The sequence below is a fragment of the Tenrec ecaudatus genome, chromosome 13 (genome assembly GCF_050624435.1).
Source record: "Tenrec ecaudatus isolate mTenEca1 chromosome 13, mTenEca1.hap1, whole genome shotgun sequence".
In the NCBI taxonomy this organism is placed as follows: Eukaryota; Metazoa; Chordata; class Mammalia; order Afrosoricida; family Tenrecidae; genus Tenrec; species Tenrec ecaudatus.
Genome location: NC_134542.1, coordinates 87,658,351 through 87,675,462, shown reverse-complemented (window position 1 = coordinate 87,675,462; position 17,112 = coordinate 87,658,351). Strand labels below are relative to the sequence as shown.

At 48.4% G+C, this 17,112-nt stretch overlaps 1 protein-coding gene across 7 annotated transcripts in view; it reads left to right on the top strand.

The window, feature by feature from the left end:
• FMNL2 (formin like 2) overlaps positions 1-17,112 on the top strand; it is a 336,609-nt gene that overhangs the window by 295,512 nt on the left and 23,985 nt on the right. For all 7 annotated transcript variants that reach the window (XM_075529752.1, XM_075529754.1, XM_075529753.1 and 4 more), the window contains 6 exons: positions 3,270-3,344; positions 7,889-7,999; positions 11,033-11,182; positions 13,611-13,712; positions 15,554-15,866; positions 16,149-16,364. In XM_075529752.1, coding sequence (XP_075385867.1) covers positions 3,270-3,344; positions 7,889-7,999; positions 11,033-11,182; positions 13,611-13,712; positions 15,554-15,866; positions 16,149-16,364 — 967 coding nt within the window. The remainder of the gene's footprint in view (positions 1-3,269; positions 3,345-7,888; positions 8,000-11,032; positions 11,183-13,610; positions 13,713-15,553; positions 15,867-16,148; positions 16,365-17,112) is intronic.

Here is a 17,112-nt window from a genome sequence, read left to right as displayed (position 1 = left end):
GGGTGGACTTGCAGCTCCAACCTTTTAGTTGACAGCTGAACACGTTAACTTTTTTGAGCCACCCAGGTACTCTTCTATACTTCCACCTGTTGAGTCATTCCGCACAGTGGGTTAAGTTGGGCTGCAAACCATAAGGTTGGCGGTTCAAACCCACCAGCTACACTGCAGGAGAAAGCTGAAGCTGTCTGCTCTTCTAAAGATTCACAGACTCAGATTCCCCTGGGAGGTCACTCTCCCCACACTCTGTCCAGGTGGCATCGTGTAGTACAGGGCTCTGCCCCATCATGTTCACTCCTTTTCCCCAACATCAGGGATGAAGTGCAGCCTTGAGGCTGCGCCCGCGTGTGCTCCCAGCCTCTCAGAGTACTGTGGACAATGACTGAGGAGACACCATGCCGGAAACAGCCAGACAGCTCCACCTGAGCTCCTGAACTCCACCTGAATCTAGGTTCTGTTCTATGATGAGTTAGACTTGGGAAACAAAACAACACTGTGGAGCAGTTTTCTGCCCTATGGGGTCACTCTCTGAATGAGAGTCTCTAGAGGAGACTCTAAAATATTGGTGCCAGGTGAATAAGCAAATGTGGTGAAGAAAGCTGATGGTGCCCGGCTATCAAAAGATAGAGCATCTGGGGTCTTACAGGCTTGAAGGTAAACAAGTGGCTATCTAGCTCAGAAGCAACAAAGCCCACATGGAAGAAGCACACCAGCCTGTGTGATCATGAGGTGTCTAAGGGATCAGGTATCAGGCATCATCAGAACAAAATATCATATCATTGTGAATGAGGGGGGAGTGCGGAGTGGAGACCAAAAACCCATTTGTAGGCACTGGACATCCTCTTACAGAAGGGTCTTAGAGGAAACGAGCCAGTCAGGGTGTGATGTAGCAACGATGAAAAATACAACTTTCCTCTAGTTCCTAAATGCTTCCTTCCCCCTTCCTCCCCATCATGATCCCAATTCTACCTTATAAATCTGGCTAGACCAGAGGATGTACACTGGTACAGATAGGAACACAGGGAATCCAGGGCGGATTATGAGTGGTGTGAGTGGCAATACTGGGAGGGTATACAGAGGGTGGGTTGGAAAGGGGGAACCGATTACAAGGATCTACATGTGACCTCCTCCTTGGGGGACGAACAACAGAAAAGCGAGTGAAGGGAGACGTCGGACAGGTCAAGAAATGCCAAAATAATAATTTTTAAATTATCAAGGGTTCATGAGGGAGGGGGAGGGGATAAAATGAGCTGATGCTATGTGCTTGGGTGGAGAGCAAATGTTTTGAGAATGACGAGGGCAATGAATGTGCAAATGTGCTTTACACAACTGATGTATGTATGGATTGTGATAAGAGTTGTATGAGCTCCTAATAAAATGTTAAAAAAGAAAGATTGGTGCCAAGGGCCCGGCTGGGACAGGAATTAAGATACAGTGTCTCCTGATACTTGTAGTCTTGGCCTTGATGAAGCATCAGAATGGTGGCCCTGACTTCCTAGCTGACCTTGGCCGATACCCTCAGACTCACTGGGGGCAGGGAGCGTGCATTGTTGTAAGACTACTCTTTAGAATCTCCTAGAGACTCTCCTGAGCCTCCTCCCCTTCCGCTGCACTGGCCCTTTGTGCTCCTCTGCATCTCCACTAACTTTTTTATCCAAAAATATCTAAAGAAGTAGGGCGTTGTCATTGGACTACATTGAACTCGGATCTACAGCTTTTGAACAAAAGGAAGTTGCTGTAACACTACAAGGGTGCTGTTCCCTTAACCCTCTCAGCCGCTGAGTTAGGCATACTGGGGGGTTCTGGGTGCTCACCTTCAGTGCTCTACTGCGTCTTGTTGCACCCTCAAGCATGATGGGGAGAGTGTTGTCAAGTATATTTTGACAGGACAACACCACTATTATGGAGAACTTAGAAGTTGCACTACGCATCATTCTAGGTGTTAAGAATATAGCAGCAAACAAAACAGAATTCCTTCGTGGGACTGTCCCCTCACCAAAAATATATGTGCTCACTTAACATGCAATTCAATGGCGTTATGTAACAGGACTGAAATACATCATAGCATTATGAAGTACCCCCTGAGGAGAATTCTTCGGGATCAGCATGAGTGTCCCTAAGATCACAAATGGGATGCGGCAGTCTGCGGTGGGAAACCAGAGCGTTGTCTTCCCAACCGCGGTTGCCGTCCGTCCGTGGGTGCTCAGAAACACCTCACTGGAGGCTGAATGGAGGAATAAGCCTGTGGGAGTACGACTTTGTTCTGTGGAAGGGCATTGCTAGAATTAAAGTTTATCCCTTACATTTTGCCCGTGAACTTCCACAGGCATGTTGGGCTTGGCAGCTCGAGCCCACCCCTCCCGAGGAACGTGGGGCAGTCGGCTCGCTTCCGTGCAGACATGCAAGGACCATCGGTGGCAGTTCTGCTCTGCCCTACGGGATCACCAGGAGTCGGAATCGACTCGACGACAGTGAGCGGACTGCTTGATACCGCTCTGTCCTCGAAGCCCCCAGTGCCACGGTGGTATCTTTACCGGTGCATTCAGTGGCACTGAATACGCCCCTCGTAGTGTACAGCCGTCACCACTATGTGCCTTCTTCTTCTGACTCGGGCTTCTAATTCCATGTGTTTAACTTTACATACATGCAGATCTCCCGGAGCTTGGAAGTTCCCAATACTGTTTCTATTTATGTCACCAATTTAATCGGGTCATTACTTTGAGCTGAATGTGTGCTTCAGCATTGGGGGATATTACGAGTAACTGCAAATCTCTGTTTGAAATAACTTTCCACAGCGGCTCATTCACGCCCGTGTTGTAATTTCTGCACTGAAAGTATTTGATTCAGTTTGACCGAATGTAGAAATTTTGAACTTGCCTTTCTAGCAATTAAAATACTCAGTTATTTAAAATGCTCAGCATGTCTGTTTTAAAAGTATACCCGTAAGAAGGAAATGGGTTGTTTTTGCCATTGCCTGCCTTCTGGGATTCCGAGTGTGTGCTGAAAGATCGGTGCGTCTGCAGAGGTAACCAATGAAAGAAAAGGACTTTTGCGATAGATTTCAAGATGAAGAAGATGCAAAAGAGACCCGGGATCCATTTTGGCCCACGTTGCTATTTGTGAGTTAAGTAGCTTAGAAAAGAAGTAAATAGTGTGTGAGGCGGGGAGCAAGAAGGTACTCTGGAAGTAATTATTAACGCCGATGTTTCTGCATCTAATCTTGGAATGCTTATGTTTGGAATTCCACGTGCCCGATGAATTGTGTGTTGCAGGTTTGCGTTGAAAAGCAGCGCTTTGAGAAGCTGATGGAACATTTCAGGAATGAAGACAATAACATAGATTTTATGGTGAGTTGTTTCAGTGTTACATTCAACATAGCAAACTCAGCAGTTTTTTCCTCACCCCTCTAGGTCTGAGAGAGAGAGCGAGAGAGAGAGAGAGAGAGAGAGAGAGAGAGAGAGAGTTACAGAGGACAGGAAATTGAATATTATATGCTATAGATCGAATCTAGACAGGCTTTCTGAATCTGTGTTTCCCCTTATGGCATTTATTTTCCTTTTTATTCCTTGTATTCTTACTGCACAGTCAAGTCTAGAAGTAGTGTGTGTTTGTCATGGATGAAAGTTGGGAAAGGAAAAGGAGGGCCACAGGGGCGCATTTCCTGGCACATAGCCTGCAGTAGTCGTGTTAGCTGATGAGGGTGCCGCACAGGCCACCCTTAGGGTAGAACCGAGAGCCTCACCACACACCTCCTAGAGGCCCCAGCCGCACCCTCCTCCCGACGACAGAGAACTGGCAGTAGGTGCACCAAACTGAGGCAGCCCTGGTGGCGCAACGGTGAAGCTGCTAACGGAAAGGTTGCGTCAGCCTGGTGCTTCCATGCGAGGCAGGTTCTGGTGGGCAGTCTGCTCCCAGCCCTGCAAATAGTCCCCAGCCAACAGCCATTGCTGCCGAGTCATTGCCAGCTCGCAGTGACGCTGGACCGAACAGATCTGTCCCATAGGCTTTCTTTCCAAGACTCGACGTACATCTTCATAGATCTTCAGGGGAGTGAGCAGATTGCCACGTCTCTTCCCCAACCAAGCAACGGGTGGGTTCCTGCCGCTGACCTTTTAACAAGCAGGTGACACTTAACCCCTGCTCCACCAGGGCTCCTCTCACAAAGGTGACAGCCTAAAAAATTCTGTGAGACAGTTTTGCTGTGTCCTGTAGGGTTGTTAGGAGCCTCAGTGGTGTAGTGGTTGCGTGTTGGACTGCTAACCTCAAGGTCAGCAGTTTGAAACCATGAGCCGCCCCTAGTGAGAAAGCCAGGGTTTTCTGTCCCACCCAGAATTGCAGTCTGAGCAGCTCACAGGGGCAGGTCTACCCTGTCCTGTCGGGTCACGAGGAACTGGCATCAACTCAAGGACAGTGAGTTGAGTCCTCGGGTTGTTGGGAGCTGGAATCTACTCGACAGTGCACAGCAACAACATCCCCAGATTAACATGCAGCCGTGACTTTCCCCTTAGATTTCTTTCCTGGTCTAGTAATTTGGTGAGAGCATAACCATACTGCAGATCTCCTTGGGCTAGATGGCAATACTGCCTCCCCAAGGTTAAAAAATTTTAAAAGACCGCTAAATGACTTTCAGGACTTCTAAATCCATACACCTAAATCCTAATTGTGGTCTGAAGACACTTTGAAGAATTTTCTGAGATCTGCATGCTTTCTTCCCTGGTTGTGTAGTGGTTACATGTTGGGCTGCTACCCACAGGTCCCCAGTTCAAAACTACAAGCCACTGCATGGGAGAAAGATGAAGCTTTCTACTCCCATAAAGAGTTACACTCTTGGAACCCCATAGGGGTACTTTTACCCTATCATAGACGGTTGCTATGAGTCAGAATTGACTTGATGGCAGTGAGTTTTTGTTTGGTTTTGTTGGGTAATAGTTCCTCTGGGAGCTGTTAGATGCAGGAGGTCCATCCTTGGCCTTAGTCTCAGGGCCCAGTCCTCAAGCAGATGTCCTAAGCAGCTGTGAATTGCAGTCTCCTCAAGCCAGTGCTTAGAATACCGAATTCCGTGTTCGCTTTCATTGTGCCAGGGACTGCCAACTGTGAAGCATAGCGTTACAAACTTATAGCCCTTTTGTGTGGGAAAGATAAGTCCCCCCCCACATTGGATTCTCCAATTTTATATGCCTCTTAGTCCCCCTAACGTCTCCCGAAATTCACGAGAAAGAACACTCTCTAAGAAGTTGTGGGGTCCCCCGCATACAGTGTGTTATTTATTTTTAAAAGATAAAGACAGTGTGAAACAAGAACAGCGTTCACATTGACTTCTTAGTAGGTAGGCGCTCTTGCAGTGTGTGAGGCTGATGTTGGCCCAGGCAGCAAGCCTCTGGAGCTCCGTGCCTGGCTCCTTGCGTTGCTTAGAGGCGCTCTTTGTTCTAGCGTTGCACTTGCCAACCCGTAATGCCCAGCTCAAGCCAACTTAGGGGTTTAGTGTCAGGGTTGGCCCTTTGGAGGTTGCACAGAGAAATACAGCATTCTCATTTCCTTCAAAAGGAAAATATCTGTGGCCAACACATGAGCAGCCCTGATGGTGCCATGCGTTAAGCATTGGCCTGCGAACCTCAAGTTTAGCGATGGCAACTCCCCATCCACTCCACAGGAAAATGACGAGGCTCTCTGCTCCGTAAAGATTTATGGTCCCGGAAACTCTTCATATATTGCAGTTGACCCAGTGGCAGTGAGTTTCCTGGGGTTTCAGCTCCTGTTAGCAGAGTATCTGCTTTAAAAACCAAGGAGCCTCTTAATCCTTTTCCATGAAGATGTGCTCCTCAGTTTGCCACAGTCCACACCATTTCTCATTGGCTTGCGCATGGCCTGGCTCACTTATGTTACCCACCAGACATCTCTGGCCATTGTGTTTCAGCTGAAATTATAACTACCTGAAGTCTCTAATAAACCATGCAAATGTTTGTTTACAAACCAGAGCATGTTTTCTGTCTCTTCATTGATTTCATTGGTGCCTACATTTGCAGCAGCTTACATAGAGACTGCTAGGGACTGTAAGGAGCCCTGCGAGCGTAGCATAGTAGTTACAAGTTAGACTGCTAATCACAAGGTCAGCAGTTTGAAACCACCAGCTGCTCCTCAGGAGAAAGATGAGGCTTTCTGTTCCCATAAAGAAATTCACAGGGGCAATTCTACACTGCCCTATAGGGTTTCTGTGAATTGGAATCAAGTTGCTGGCTGTGGGTTTGGGTTTAGGTACTGTGTGCTGGGCTTATGTATTACCCAGCAAGCAGTGCGTATCATAGAGCTGAACAGAGCTGGTAGACCGGTTTTATCAAGAGAAGTGGAAAGATGCCAACATCTGACTTTTTTTTTTCCTCTAGAAAATGAGGCTTTTCATAAAACTGCCCTTTGGGGATACAATTAGGTTGCTCAACTTCCCAAACATCATGTTCTTCATAACCTATAATACACATTTCTTTAAGATAGGGTAAGATGTGTGTTTTTTTTCCTGTATTCTTTTTATGGACAAAGGAAAAAAATTAACTGGCAAAATCTTCTTTAGCTTGTTTTACCATAGAACTTGAAGTGCTTCCCCTACCCCCCCCCCCATCCCAACGTAAAATACAACAGAATGCCCTAGTAACCGAGGGTAGTAATACATGTTACAAGATACGCAGTGTATGATGAACTCAAAGAAGGCCCTGTGTTGATAAAGTCACTTGAACAAAAGTTAAAGAAACTAGGTTTGGAGGAGCGAAAAGAATAAGGAGGCTCCGAGAGAGAAAATGAATACAGGTTTCTCAATCGATGTGCGTCTTTTAACCATAGTAAACGATGTCCACCACATGTTGGGCTCTGCTCTGCTAGTAGTCAGCCCCAGAGCTACTGACAGGGTGTGGGCAGAGAAGAGGAAATCCAAAATTTCCGTGGATCTTCATTGGTTCAGAGGCAATAGAGATGAGTTATCTACTGCTGTCCTGTTGAGTGGGTGGGGTTCACAGGGACTCTGTTGACATGATTACATTGTGAGGTGATCGTGAGTGATTTACAAGTTCTTCCTGTAATCGCTTTCACATTTGTTACATTATGCCTGTAATAATTGATACATTTTACATGAGAAACCTGTGTGCCTTCTTAAAAATCATTTTAGTGGGGGCTTGTACAACTCTTAGCACAATCCATACATCCATCCTAACTGGTTTCCTGAGATACAGTTGGCACACTGCTCACTATATCCATTTATATAAGTGTACAAACCATGGTTTCAGTTTATTCACAGGTTGTCCAACCATCACTGCGATCGATCCCGTTTTAGAACATTTTCTCTCTCCTGTAAGAAACCCCATCCTCATTAGCAGCCCCACCCACTTCCCGCCAGTCACCCCCTGCGCTGCAGTCTGTCTCTGTAGAGTTGCCTCTTCTGCATAGTTCATACGATTGGAATCACACAGTACACGGGCTTTGTGACTCTGCTTCTTTCGCTTAGTGTACATACAGTTTTCAAAGTTCATGCATGTTCCGCTGTGTGGGTCTGCTCCATTCGTCGATCCATCTGTCCGCTGATGGATCTTTGGGTTGTTAGGAATATGACATGATGAGTAAATGCTACCTTGCGTGTAGACGTAGCCGTGGAACTGCTGGATTACCCGGTAGCTCGGTGTTCAACTTTGTGAGGACCCACCTCACTGTTTCCAGCAGCGGCCTTATCTGTTTGCATGTCCCACGGCCGTGGATGACGGTTCTGGTTTCCCTACATCTTCTGCAGCACTAGCTATGGAGGAAAAGACATTGGTACATGGGCCTGAATTGGTGAAGTAGTTAGTTCATGACTGTGATTTAAATGAGAAAAGAGTTTGGGCATCTATCTAACTCGTTGACAATTTCCTTTCAGGTGGCCTCCATGCAGTTTATTAATATTGTAGTCCATTCAGTAGAAGACATGAATTTCAGAGTTCACCTCCAATATGAATTCACCAAATTGGGCCTGGATGAATACCTGGATGTGAGTAATACTCTATAACCTTTCCCTCAAATTTAAGAATTGATTTTTTTGTCCACCTTCCAAGACACATTTCCATAATAGTGAAAGAGGGCTTATAACTGAATGCAGCCCCCCACTGCCTGTGCATTAGTTACGTTACTGGGAACCAGTCTGAGTGAAGCAGTCTATGAGAGGAGCTGGATTCCGGCGGACCTCGTGGGACTGCCTGATGTCTTCTGCCAGCAGCTCTTTAGTCCAGAGTTAGATAACCTCTTGCAGGCTTGGCTGCAGCATGCCTCTGCTTGTGAGCTTTCTCTGGGGCAAGTCTCAGTGCGCTCTTCCTCTGGGCTATTGGGAAATTCATGTTCTTGGTCACTCTGGGGACGCCATCCGGGCAGGGAAAGTCAAAGTAGGACTGCTGTGGAGTGATGGGTAAATGCTGGGAGCATACAAAAGTCACGAGGAAATGGACTTTGGGGACTTCCTCGTGTAGCTGGGAAATTCTCCTTAAAGGGGTTGTGGCTTTAGAAGTTCCACTTTCCGTTCTTGGGTGAAAGGGATCTTGTTTCGTTTTCTTGGGCCCTTTCAGAAGTGTTCGGCCAGTTCCCTGAAAGACTTCAGCCAAAGAGCAGGAAATTGGTGTGGGTGGAAGTCATAATTGCACCTGAGTAACTGGAGGATGCACCCTCATCCCGGGACCCTGAGGCAGTTTTTCTTTTGCCCTTACCTCGGTCTCCCAAATGGGTAGCTGCATTTGGAAGATCGCTAATGAAAGGCAAGATTGCATGCCTCAGGTTTGTCTGCTGCTGCTGCTGTCTGTGGTCTCCACTTCCTGTCTGCCATGCTTTCTCGGCTGAAAACTCAACCAATATCACTGATGGGCGATCTTATTGAGAGCTTGATGTTTCTCCTGAGGCCCAGGTTTGTCTGGCTGCTTCTCCCACGTGCTCTGAGAATAGCAGTATCTGAACAAAAAATGGATGTGTGGATTCCTAATAATGGCCTTGACTCAGTTTTGTGATGTCAAAAAGCTCAAGGTGTTTTTTAGGCCGCAGGTAATAGTGGCAGTTACTAACATATCAGTCACTACCTGTTACTCATTGAGAATCTTACAAAATAGCCAGTAAAGCCTCTTCTCTATTTTCCCATCTGACCTCTGCCCTTATTCAGAAGCCTTTTCAGTTCTGACCCCTCTGGAAAGGTCTCTTCAGCACACACTACATTGCAGGATTCCATGTTAGTCCGGGGAGAAAATTTACTTTTACGAGAATTGATGTAGAGTGAAATTCCATTTAAAAATTAAGATTCTTCTCCAACTCTGTATTTTTTTCCTTCCTGGTCTGTTGATTTGGGTTCCAGATAGGCAACAGTGTTTGAAAGACTGACATTACAAGCACAGAGTGGTGCAGATGCTTCGCTGATTAACAGTAACCCATCTCTGTAAATGGGCATTGACTTAAGCAGTAAAGGCTTTGCTGACATCTTTCCTGAGTCAGATATTCTGGCCACTCCTTTCATGCAATCCCCAGGTGATGTGTTTGTCTCAAACAATCGTCTCTACTTTTTAAAAACTCTAGATTCTATAATTCATTGCCATGGCTACACAGAGCTTACAGACAGTATTTCATTCTTAAAGGGTGTTTTGAGGAAGCTAACAGGCCGAGAGGAATGCTGAGGATACAGTTGTTCATCAGGACAAATTGCAAAGTTCTATCAGGGTTGTCAACAAATGCCCAAAGGCAGGTCACTGCCCTATTGGCCTTCCCTTGAAGCATTCAGCTCAAGCTCTGCCAGCGAACTGCTCCCTGAATGAAGTTCTCAGAGGCAATCCACTCCAGTAAGCCTTAGCCTGAAGGCACTGAGCTCCAACTCCTTGGGTTGGCAAATTCAGCTCCCCCAATTAAGTGCCCAGAGGCACCCTACTCCTTAAGCCCGCCTCCTGCAAAGAAGCACTCAACTTTACTTGCTTCATGGGCTGGGAATTCCACCACTCTGTCTCATGCTCTGACTCCTGGTTTTGCTGCTGCTGGTCTGATGTCGGCTGACTTCTGGATCCGGGAGGCTCACTGAACAAGGATTCGAGCGCAGAGGCTGCACCCCCCTCCTGACTGTTGCTGGTAGTGATGTCCCCTGTCCTGCTTCTTCCCACAGGGCTCGTTCTATACCTATAGGGGGGAGCATTCCAGCAAATCCTTGTTCACAGTTGCGCGGAGGTGAATTCTATCATTGTCTTCCCCCAGCTTCTTACCCAGACCCATGCAGGAAAAGCTCATTGGGTGGCAGTCAGAGACACTTTGACTAGAAGAGCCACATCAAAGCATTCACTCGGCCTGTACCAGGACAAATTCTGACTGATGTAGGGAAAGTTCCGTGATCTAGTTTACTTTGAGCTTCCTCTTAAAGCTTTGCTAACAGTTGCAAATGGATGCTGAGCCCTGGGATGCAAGGAACAAGGGAAAGCTTTCCGATGAGTGCTTGGGGAGCCTTAAACTGCTCCTGCTGTACAGTGATGTAGGCTGCAGTCATGGAGGATGAGTCACTTGTGCTAACATTCACCTGCAGGCAGCATATATACCCCTCTGGGTATCTATGCTTTACATGCACGTGTATACTGGGGAGCATTATGCAGGCAAAGACAACACTCACCATATTCATTGATACTATACAAACCCCCACCCCCTCAGGTTTTTTGTTACCTATGACTTCTGTTCTTTTTTCAAGCAGTTTTAGGCATTTTCCCATTAGCTTGATTTTGCATACTCTAATATCTTTTCGGTTATAATGTGCCTACATGGAGTAGGACAGAAATTGTGTGTATTTTGGGGAGGGGTTGTACCCTAGAAGGTAGTCTAGTTGATTGTACTGTCTCCAGAAATCACTTAGTGGTTTTCTTCAGGAGGAGGAGGAGGATGTGTTAATCTTTCTCTTGAAAGAGTCTAGAGTGTTTGGAACAAACAGAAAATCATAGACTGTTGGTGGAGGGAGGGCGGGGGAGGTTATGTTCCGTTTCCACAGATGATGCTTACACCACCTGTGTTTCGTTTTGGTTTTCAGAAGCTGAAACACACAGAGAGTGACAAGCTGCAGGTCCAGATTCAGGCTTACCTGGACAATGTGTTTGATGTGGGAGCTCTGCTGGAAGATGCCGAAACCAAGAATGCAGCCTTGGAGAGGGTGGAAGAACTGGAAGAAAACCTTTCTCATGTAAGTCCATCGCAACAGAAAAGGTGCCCAGGTTGCTGAATTAATGATGGCTAGCTTTAGGATAGTACCTTGGGCATAGATGAAAGATTTGCAGCTTGACATGGGGATTAACAGAAGTCCTCCTCCCCGTAGGCAGTTTGTGTTACTTATAAACGAAGAGGAAGCAGCAGCCTCGCCTCGGCGCACACTCTGTTGGTTCGAGAGCATTAGAATTCCCTAGCTCGCTGAGTCAAAGGCACAGGAGAGTTAGGTGCTTGACATAACCCGAAGACTCCTAGGAAATGTGATGCAAATGTGGAAATTCGTTCCCTGGGTGATGAAGATTTCTTCAAATGCAAGTCATTTTTACCAAAGGCGTCCACACAGGATGTCCCCGATGACTCCCTGATGCGTGTCTGCATTCTCCTGCCGTGTGGGCCCTTACATTTTGAAACGATTCATTCAACAATAGGTATTTTCAGGGTAACCAGCGAGTGGGCTTTTCCATATCTCTTCCTCCGTGCAGACCGGCTCCCACTCTGCTGGAGCGGGACTCATTTTTGCTCGGCAGGTCTGTTTTGTCTTGGACCACAGCTGCATGGGAGGGAGAAGACCTTCAGAAGCTGTCCCGCTGCTCATCCTGAAGCACACACTTAGCAGAGAGAGTGAACAGGAGGGTGTCTCTCAGACACCCATGGAAGGGTGCGTGCACCCGACTGTTGGATGGCATGCTTTCTGGTGCACTGTTTTCTTGATTGTGAAATGAGCGTTTGGGGTAGACCATTCTTTTTCCATTGATTTTTTTATGTGCTTTAAGAAATAAGTACTTACTGTCCTTCACCTTTCCCATCCCTCTGAAAGCAGATGTCTGTCTTCCCGCCTTGGGTCTGAGCCAAGGCGCGGAGCCCAAGCCCTCCTTGTGTAAGTGAGTGTTCCACTGACCTAGTCGGCACCTTCTTAGGAGATCGACAGGCCCGGCATTCTTCTTCTCTTGCCAGATTTGTGTTATCTGGTGACCCTGATCACGTTAAATCTCCACTCTCGCTCCTCATATTGCCTCACTGATTATCTTTACCTGTGATTATTTTCAGTGAGACCTGAAGTCGCTCAGTTCTAGAGTCTTCTGTTAAAGTAGTTTTTTTTAAACACATGTCCTGTCTGTCTGCCCTTCCTTCACTGCCGCAGCCGGCACGGCCTGGCTACAGGTATACACCCACCTAGGTAGCAGGCCACCTGTTTGTTTAAACTCGCCCCAACAACATCTTTCCTGCTCGGTTGTTTAGAAAGCAACAAATAGTCATTAAAAAATGATTCTCTAATGACAGAGCAAAGTTTCCTGGATCAACTGTTTCCCAAACCTTTTGTCTGGTGGTCCTTTCTTGCTGTTGTCGGGTGCCATCGAGTCAGCGTCGACTCACAGGGACCCTGTAGATGGCAGAGTGAAACCCTTCCTGCACTGTCCTCACGATCAGTCCCACGCTGGACCCCATGGGTGCAGCCACTTCGTCAGTCTATTGACCGAGGATGATGTCCTTCTCCAGGGACTGGCCGCTCCTGATGTCTAAAGTACGGGAGATGCAGTCTTGCCATCCTTGCCTCTACGGAGCATGCCTGCTGTCCCTCTTCCAGGACAGATGAGCTTGTCCTGTGGTAATCCGTGCTATTTCAATGTCCTCTACCTGCACCACAAGCCAAATGCGTCAGTTCTTCTTCAGCCCTCCTGAGCCAGGTGCCTATGGCTTGGGTCAAGTCACATCCTTATCTTTCAACCCTTTAGAGAGGTCTTGCCCGCACATTGACCCAATGCAAATGCACTGCTGGCCTCGTGACTGCGGCGTCCATGAACATTGGCTGTGGAGCCCAGCACACTTCGTCTGGCTGGATCCTTTCTGAGGCAGGAAGAAAGGGAGAACAGACAGCTTCCCCCTCCTCTCCCCTCTCCTTATTCCCCGTACCCCTCACCTTACTGGTCTCTATTCTGGCTCCTAATACAAGGTACCATCCAGTTGATTCCAGTTCCTTGTGATTCCCGTGTCTGTCAGGATAGAATTAAACTCCGTAGGGTTTCCAACGGCCGACTGGCAATACGGCCCATCCGGTAACTCAACCACTTCCCCGTCTCAGTTATCAGCCGAGTGCGTTAAGCATTTGTACCACCTGGTTGTCGGGACCCTGGCTAGCTCCTTCCACAGTGGAGGCAGGCACACCACGTATGTTGGAAACAATGGAGCCGACATGTGGGTCTTTTTAATGGTTACACATAGATGATTAACTCCTCTCAGAAACAAATATGTACTCAGAGCCAGCATATACATAGTAACCAGGCCAGAAAGCCGCTTGTGGGCACGTGTGGGCCTCTGGTGGTCGCTGAGCTTCATTTTCTGGGAACCAAGGGCCTCCGTCCCATGTGCCCTGTGGGGTGACTCCGCATCCCTTTTCGACATTACAGTTGTCTGAAAAACTGCAAGACACGGAAAATGAAGCCATGTCCAAGATTGTGGAACTGGAAAAGCAACTCATGCAGAGGAACAAGGAGCTGGACGTTGTGCGAGTAAGTGGGACGGTGGCAGCTGCCCCGGTCGAGCGGAGGGCTGGGCGCTCATGCGCGCGTTAGGCCCGGGGGCCGCGGAATAGGGTCCATTCAGAGGAGGGCGTTGAAGCAGCATGTTTCGTAGACCTGTTCAGAGGGGGATACTCTGTACACATAGTCACGGGCTGTATCCACGTGTGTGCTGTCACACACCGGGGGCACGGGATGGCTTTGTCACACGCTTTGGGAACCAGAATTTTGGCCCATGTTGTGGAAACCGAGTTGATTCTGGGCCTCATCCATTTGGTTGGAAATAAAAACACAGTGTGGGTTTAATGCATGCCACTGCTGTTTCTCTTTTATTGGGGCTAGGACTTCTTAGTATTTCTGTGCTTTGCATCTACTTGAAACCAGATTGGTGGTCAATGTTGGAAATGACACACGGGTTATGTCGAATGGCATTCATTGAAGAAAAAAAAAAGTTTTTTTAAAGCGGTAAAGCAAAACCCATCCATTTTACCGTCAGCTAATTCCTGACCTGTTTTTTGGCCGCCCACTGGTTTCCCCTTACACGTCAGGTACTCTGCAGTGTTGTCCGTGAGCTTGTGACTGCAGAACGGGCGCACGCCAAGGTGCCCAGAGGGCTCTCGGGAGAGGGGCATGCCTTTACACCACCGTGAGTGCAACGGCGCGTTTTCTGACGGGTATCGTGCCTGTGTGTGCTGCCTGATCCGCCGCCGTGTCCCACAGTTAACTCTAGGAAATGTACTTTCTGGCATGCCCCAGTAGCATATGGACTTAATTCAAGTTCAGCTCTGCGGTTATTAAGAACAGGCAGGGTGTGAAGCATGGTCCCTGCCTGTTGGAGATTTGTGGGGAGAGAGCCCATGTCCATGGCCCCACAGTCGGTTCATTTCTATAACATCCCTTCCTTGCAACCTCGGTGGGCCCCTTACAGAGGGGACCAGCATGAGCTTTCCATCCAAACTAGCAAGTTCCTTGTTTTCTGCTTTAAAAAGAAGTCTGCAGAAATCAGTAATCAGTGGAAGGGATGCCTTCTGGCCTGCTGTGTTAACGATAACACCAAATGTTCAAATAGCCCATTGCCCGAACAAACTCTGGTCTAGGGGACGCTGTGAGGGCCAGAGTCCTCCATTCCGAGACAGCTCGCTTCTGCTTCATCCCAAAGAGATTGTTCCCGAGTTTCTGGAGAGCATTTTAATACCCAGTCTGATGTGGATCCTGTTGTCTGTTGTTAGCTGACATGTATGTAGTGGTTACTAAAGAATTTCACCATAAGGAACAGCATAGCACGTTGCCCCGCCAGGATATGGACTCGGTGGAGTCCAGAGTCAGCTGTATAATTATTTGGGGGTTGTCTCTGCCCTGCTCCTCTCTGCCCGCAGAAAACATTGAGTAAGAGCTATTTATTAATGGCAAAGAACCATCTTAACCATAATGTAATTGCTAGAATATATTGTGTGTGTCACCAGTGAGTGGTCACGGGAACTTCACAGGTCCTGGTGGAGTTCCATCTAATTCCTTTTCCTGTGGTTCATTGCCACCTGAACGATTCCAACTCATGGCGCCCCCTGTGTGCAGAGAGGAACCACTGCACAGGGCTTTCAAGGCTGCGATGGTCCAGGCTCCGGGTGTCGCTGGGTCTTTCTTCGAAGGCTCCTTTCTGTGGGTCTGACTTGCCAGCAGCCTTTCAGCCCATCGCTGTTTGTGATACCCCCGGGGATTCCTTATCCTGTTGCTCCTTCTCGCTTATCTTCTTTGCCCCTTCATGCCCCCATCTGATGGGGACAGACAGATAGGGAGGGTCACGTGAAGCCCAATCCTTCGTGGACTTTTTGCAGGAAATCTACAAAGATGCAAACACCCAGGTTCACACGTTAAGGAAAATGGTCAAGGAGAAAGAAGAAGCCATTCAAAGACAGTCAACCCTGGAAAAAAAGATCCACGAACTGGAGAAACAAGGGACCATTAAAATCCAGAAGAAAGGGGACGGGGAGATCGCCATCCTGCCGGTTGTGGCAGCGGGCGCATCGCCCGCAGGGTCTGAAGCCGCAGCCGGGGACTATGTGGGACCAGGCACCGGGGCTGCCTCCTCAGGGCCCTTGCCCACCCCTCCCCTACCGCTACCTCTGTCACCAGATGCACCCGAAGCAGGTGAGCACCAGGGCAGGGTTGGGTTATCCTTTTACTTACCCGACTTAGGAGCATTTTAGCTTTGGGGATTCAGGTTATCCATCTTCCTCTCGCATGTGTTACAACATCTTCTCCCGCCCGTGCAGCGAGGAGGTTGTATGGTCCTTGGGGGCAACCACACTTTTTGTCCTTTTCAGTGAGTTGTTTCCAGGTACATTATGTGTCTGTGACATACCGTGGGGGGTGGGGAGGAAATTGCTCCTCTGTTTTTAAAGTCAGACTGTCTCTTTTCTCCTTCACTAGTGCAAAATGGTCCAGTAACACCACCTATGCCACCGCCACCACCGCCGCCACCCCCGCCTCCTCCTCCTCCGCCACCCCCACCCCCGCCTCCTCCTCTCCCTGGACCTGCCACGGAGACTGGGCCAGCTCCCCCATTACCACCCCCACCACCCCCCTCTGCACCCCCACTGCCCGGCACGTCTTCACCCACAGTGGTTTTCAACTCAGGATTAGCAGGTAAGAACACCGACTTAAGCCCAGGTACTTGTTGAAGAAACGTCCACCTGCCCTATCCCCTCTGGAGGGCTAAAGCCAAGTCCAAGTCTCTTGCCATCAGGAGCTCCTTTGTTTTTGCTGCTGTAGCCAGTGACTGTGAAATCATCTCTCAGACCTTCTCCATCCTTCTGCCCTTTCCATGCAGAGAAAGGAGGGGATGTAAGGTCCCTCTCATGGTGCAGCAGACCCTTCCCACACACCTGTGGTGCACGGGGCTGATGGCTTATGAGACTCTGATGAAATGTACGTGTGATGTCATCTGTAACAGGAAAATGCCTCTCTGTGTCCTGACTGTGAGTCGGCTTCCAGCGAGTCTCCTTAATTTGGGAGGGCGCCAGAACTCATGGTAGTGGATTGAAGCTTCAGGGGTAAAGGCTCTTGAATAATGAGTGTTGTCCCCTGCTAACTAGGAAAGCATACAGCGCCCTCGCCTTGCTCTCCGCCCACGGCGCCAAAGGTGGGCCGGAGGATCCCGAGTAAGGGCAAAGGAAGGGAGGAAGTTCCCTGATGCTTTGCAAGACAGGTTATTTTTGGTTCATGGAAATGAATTTGTACTTTTCCCTCAAACACCGGAAGTTGGTTTTCCAGTCATGGAGTGTTTCCCTGGCATTCAGCATTGCTCTGGGGTTGGCCGTCCCTGTGACTGGACAGCCTGAACGCCATCCACTTCAGCCCCTTCCCAAGGTTCCTGACTTTGCATGAAGAACCA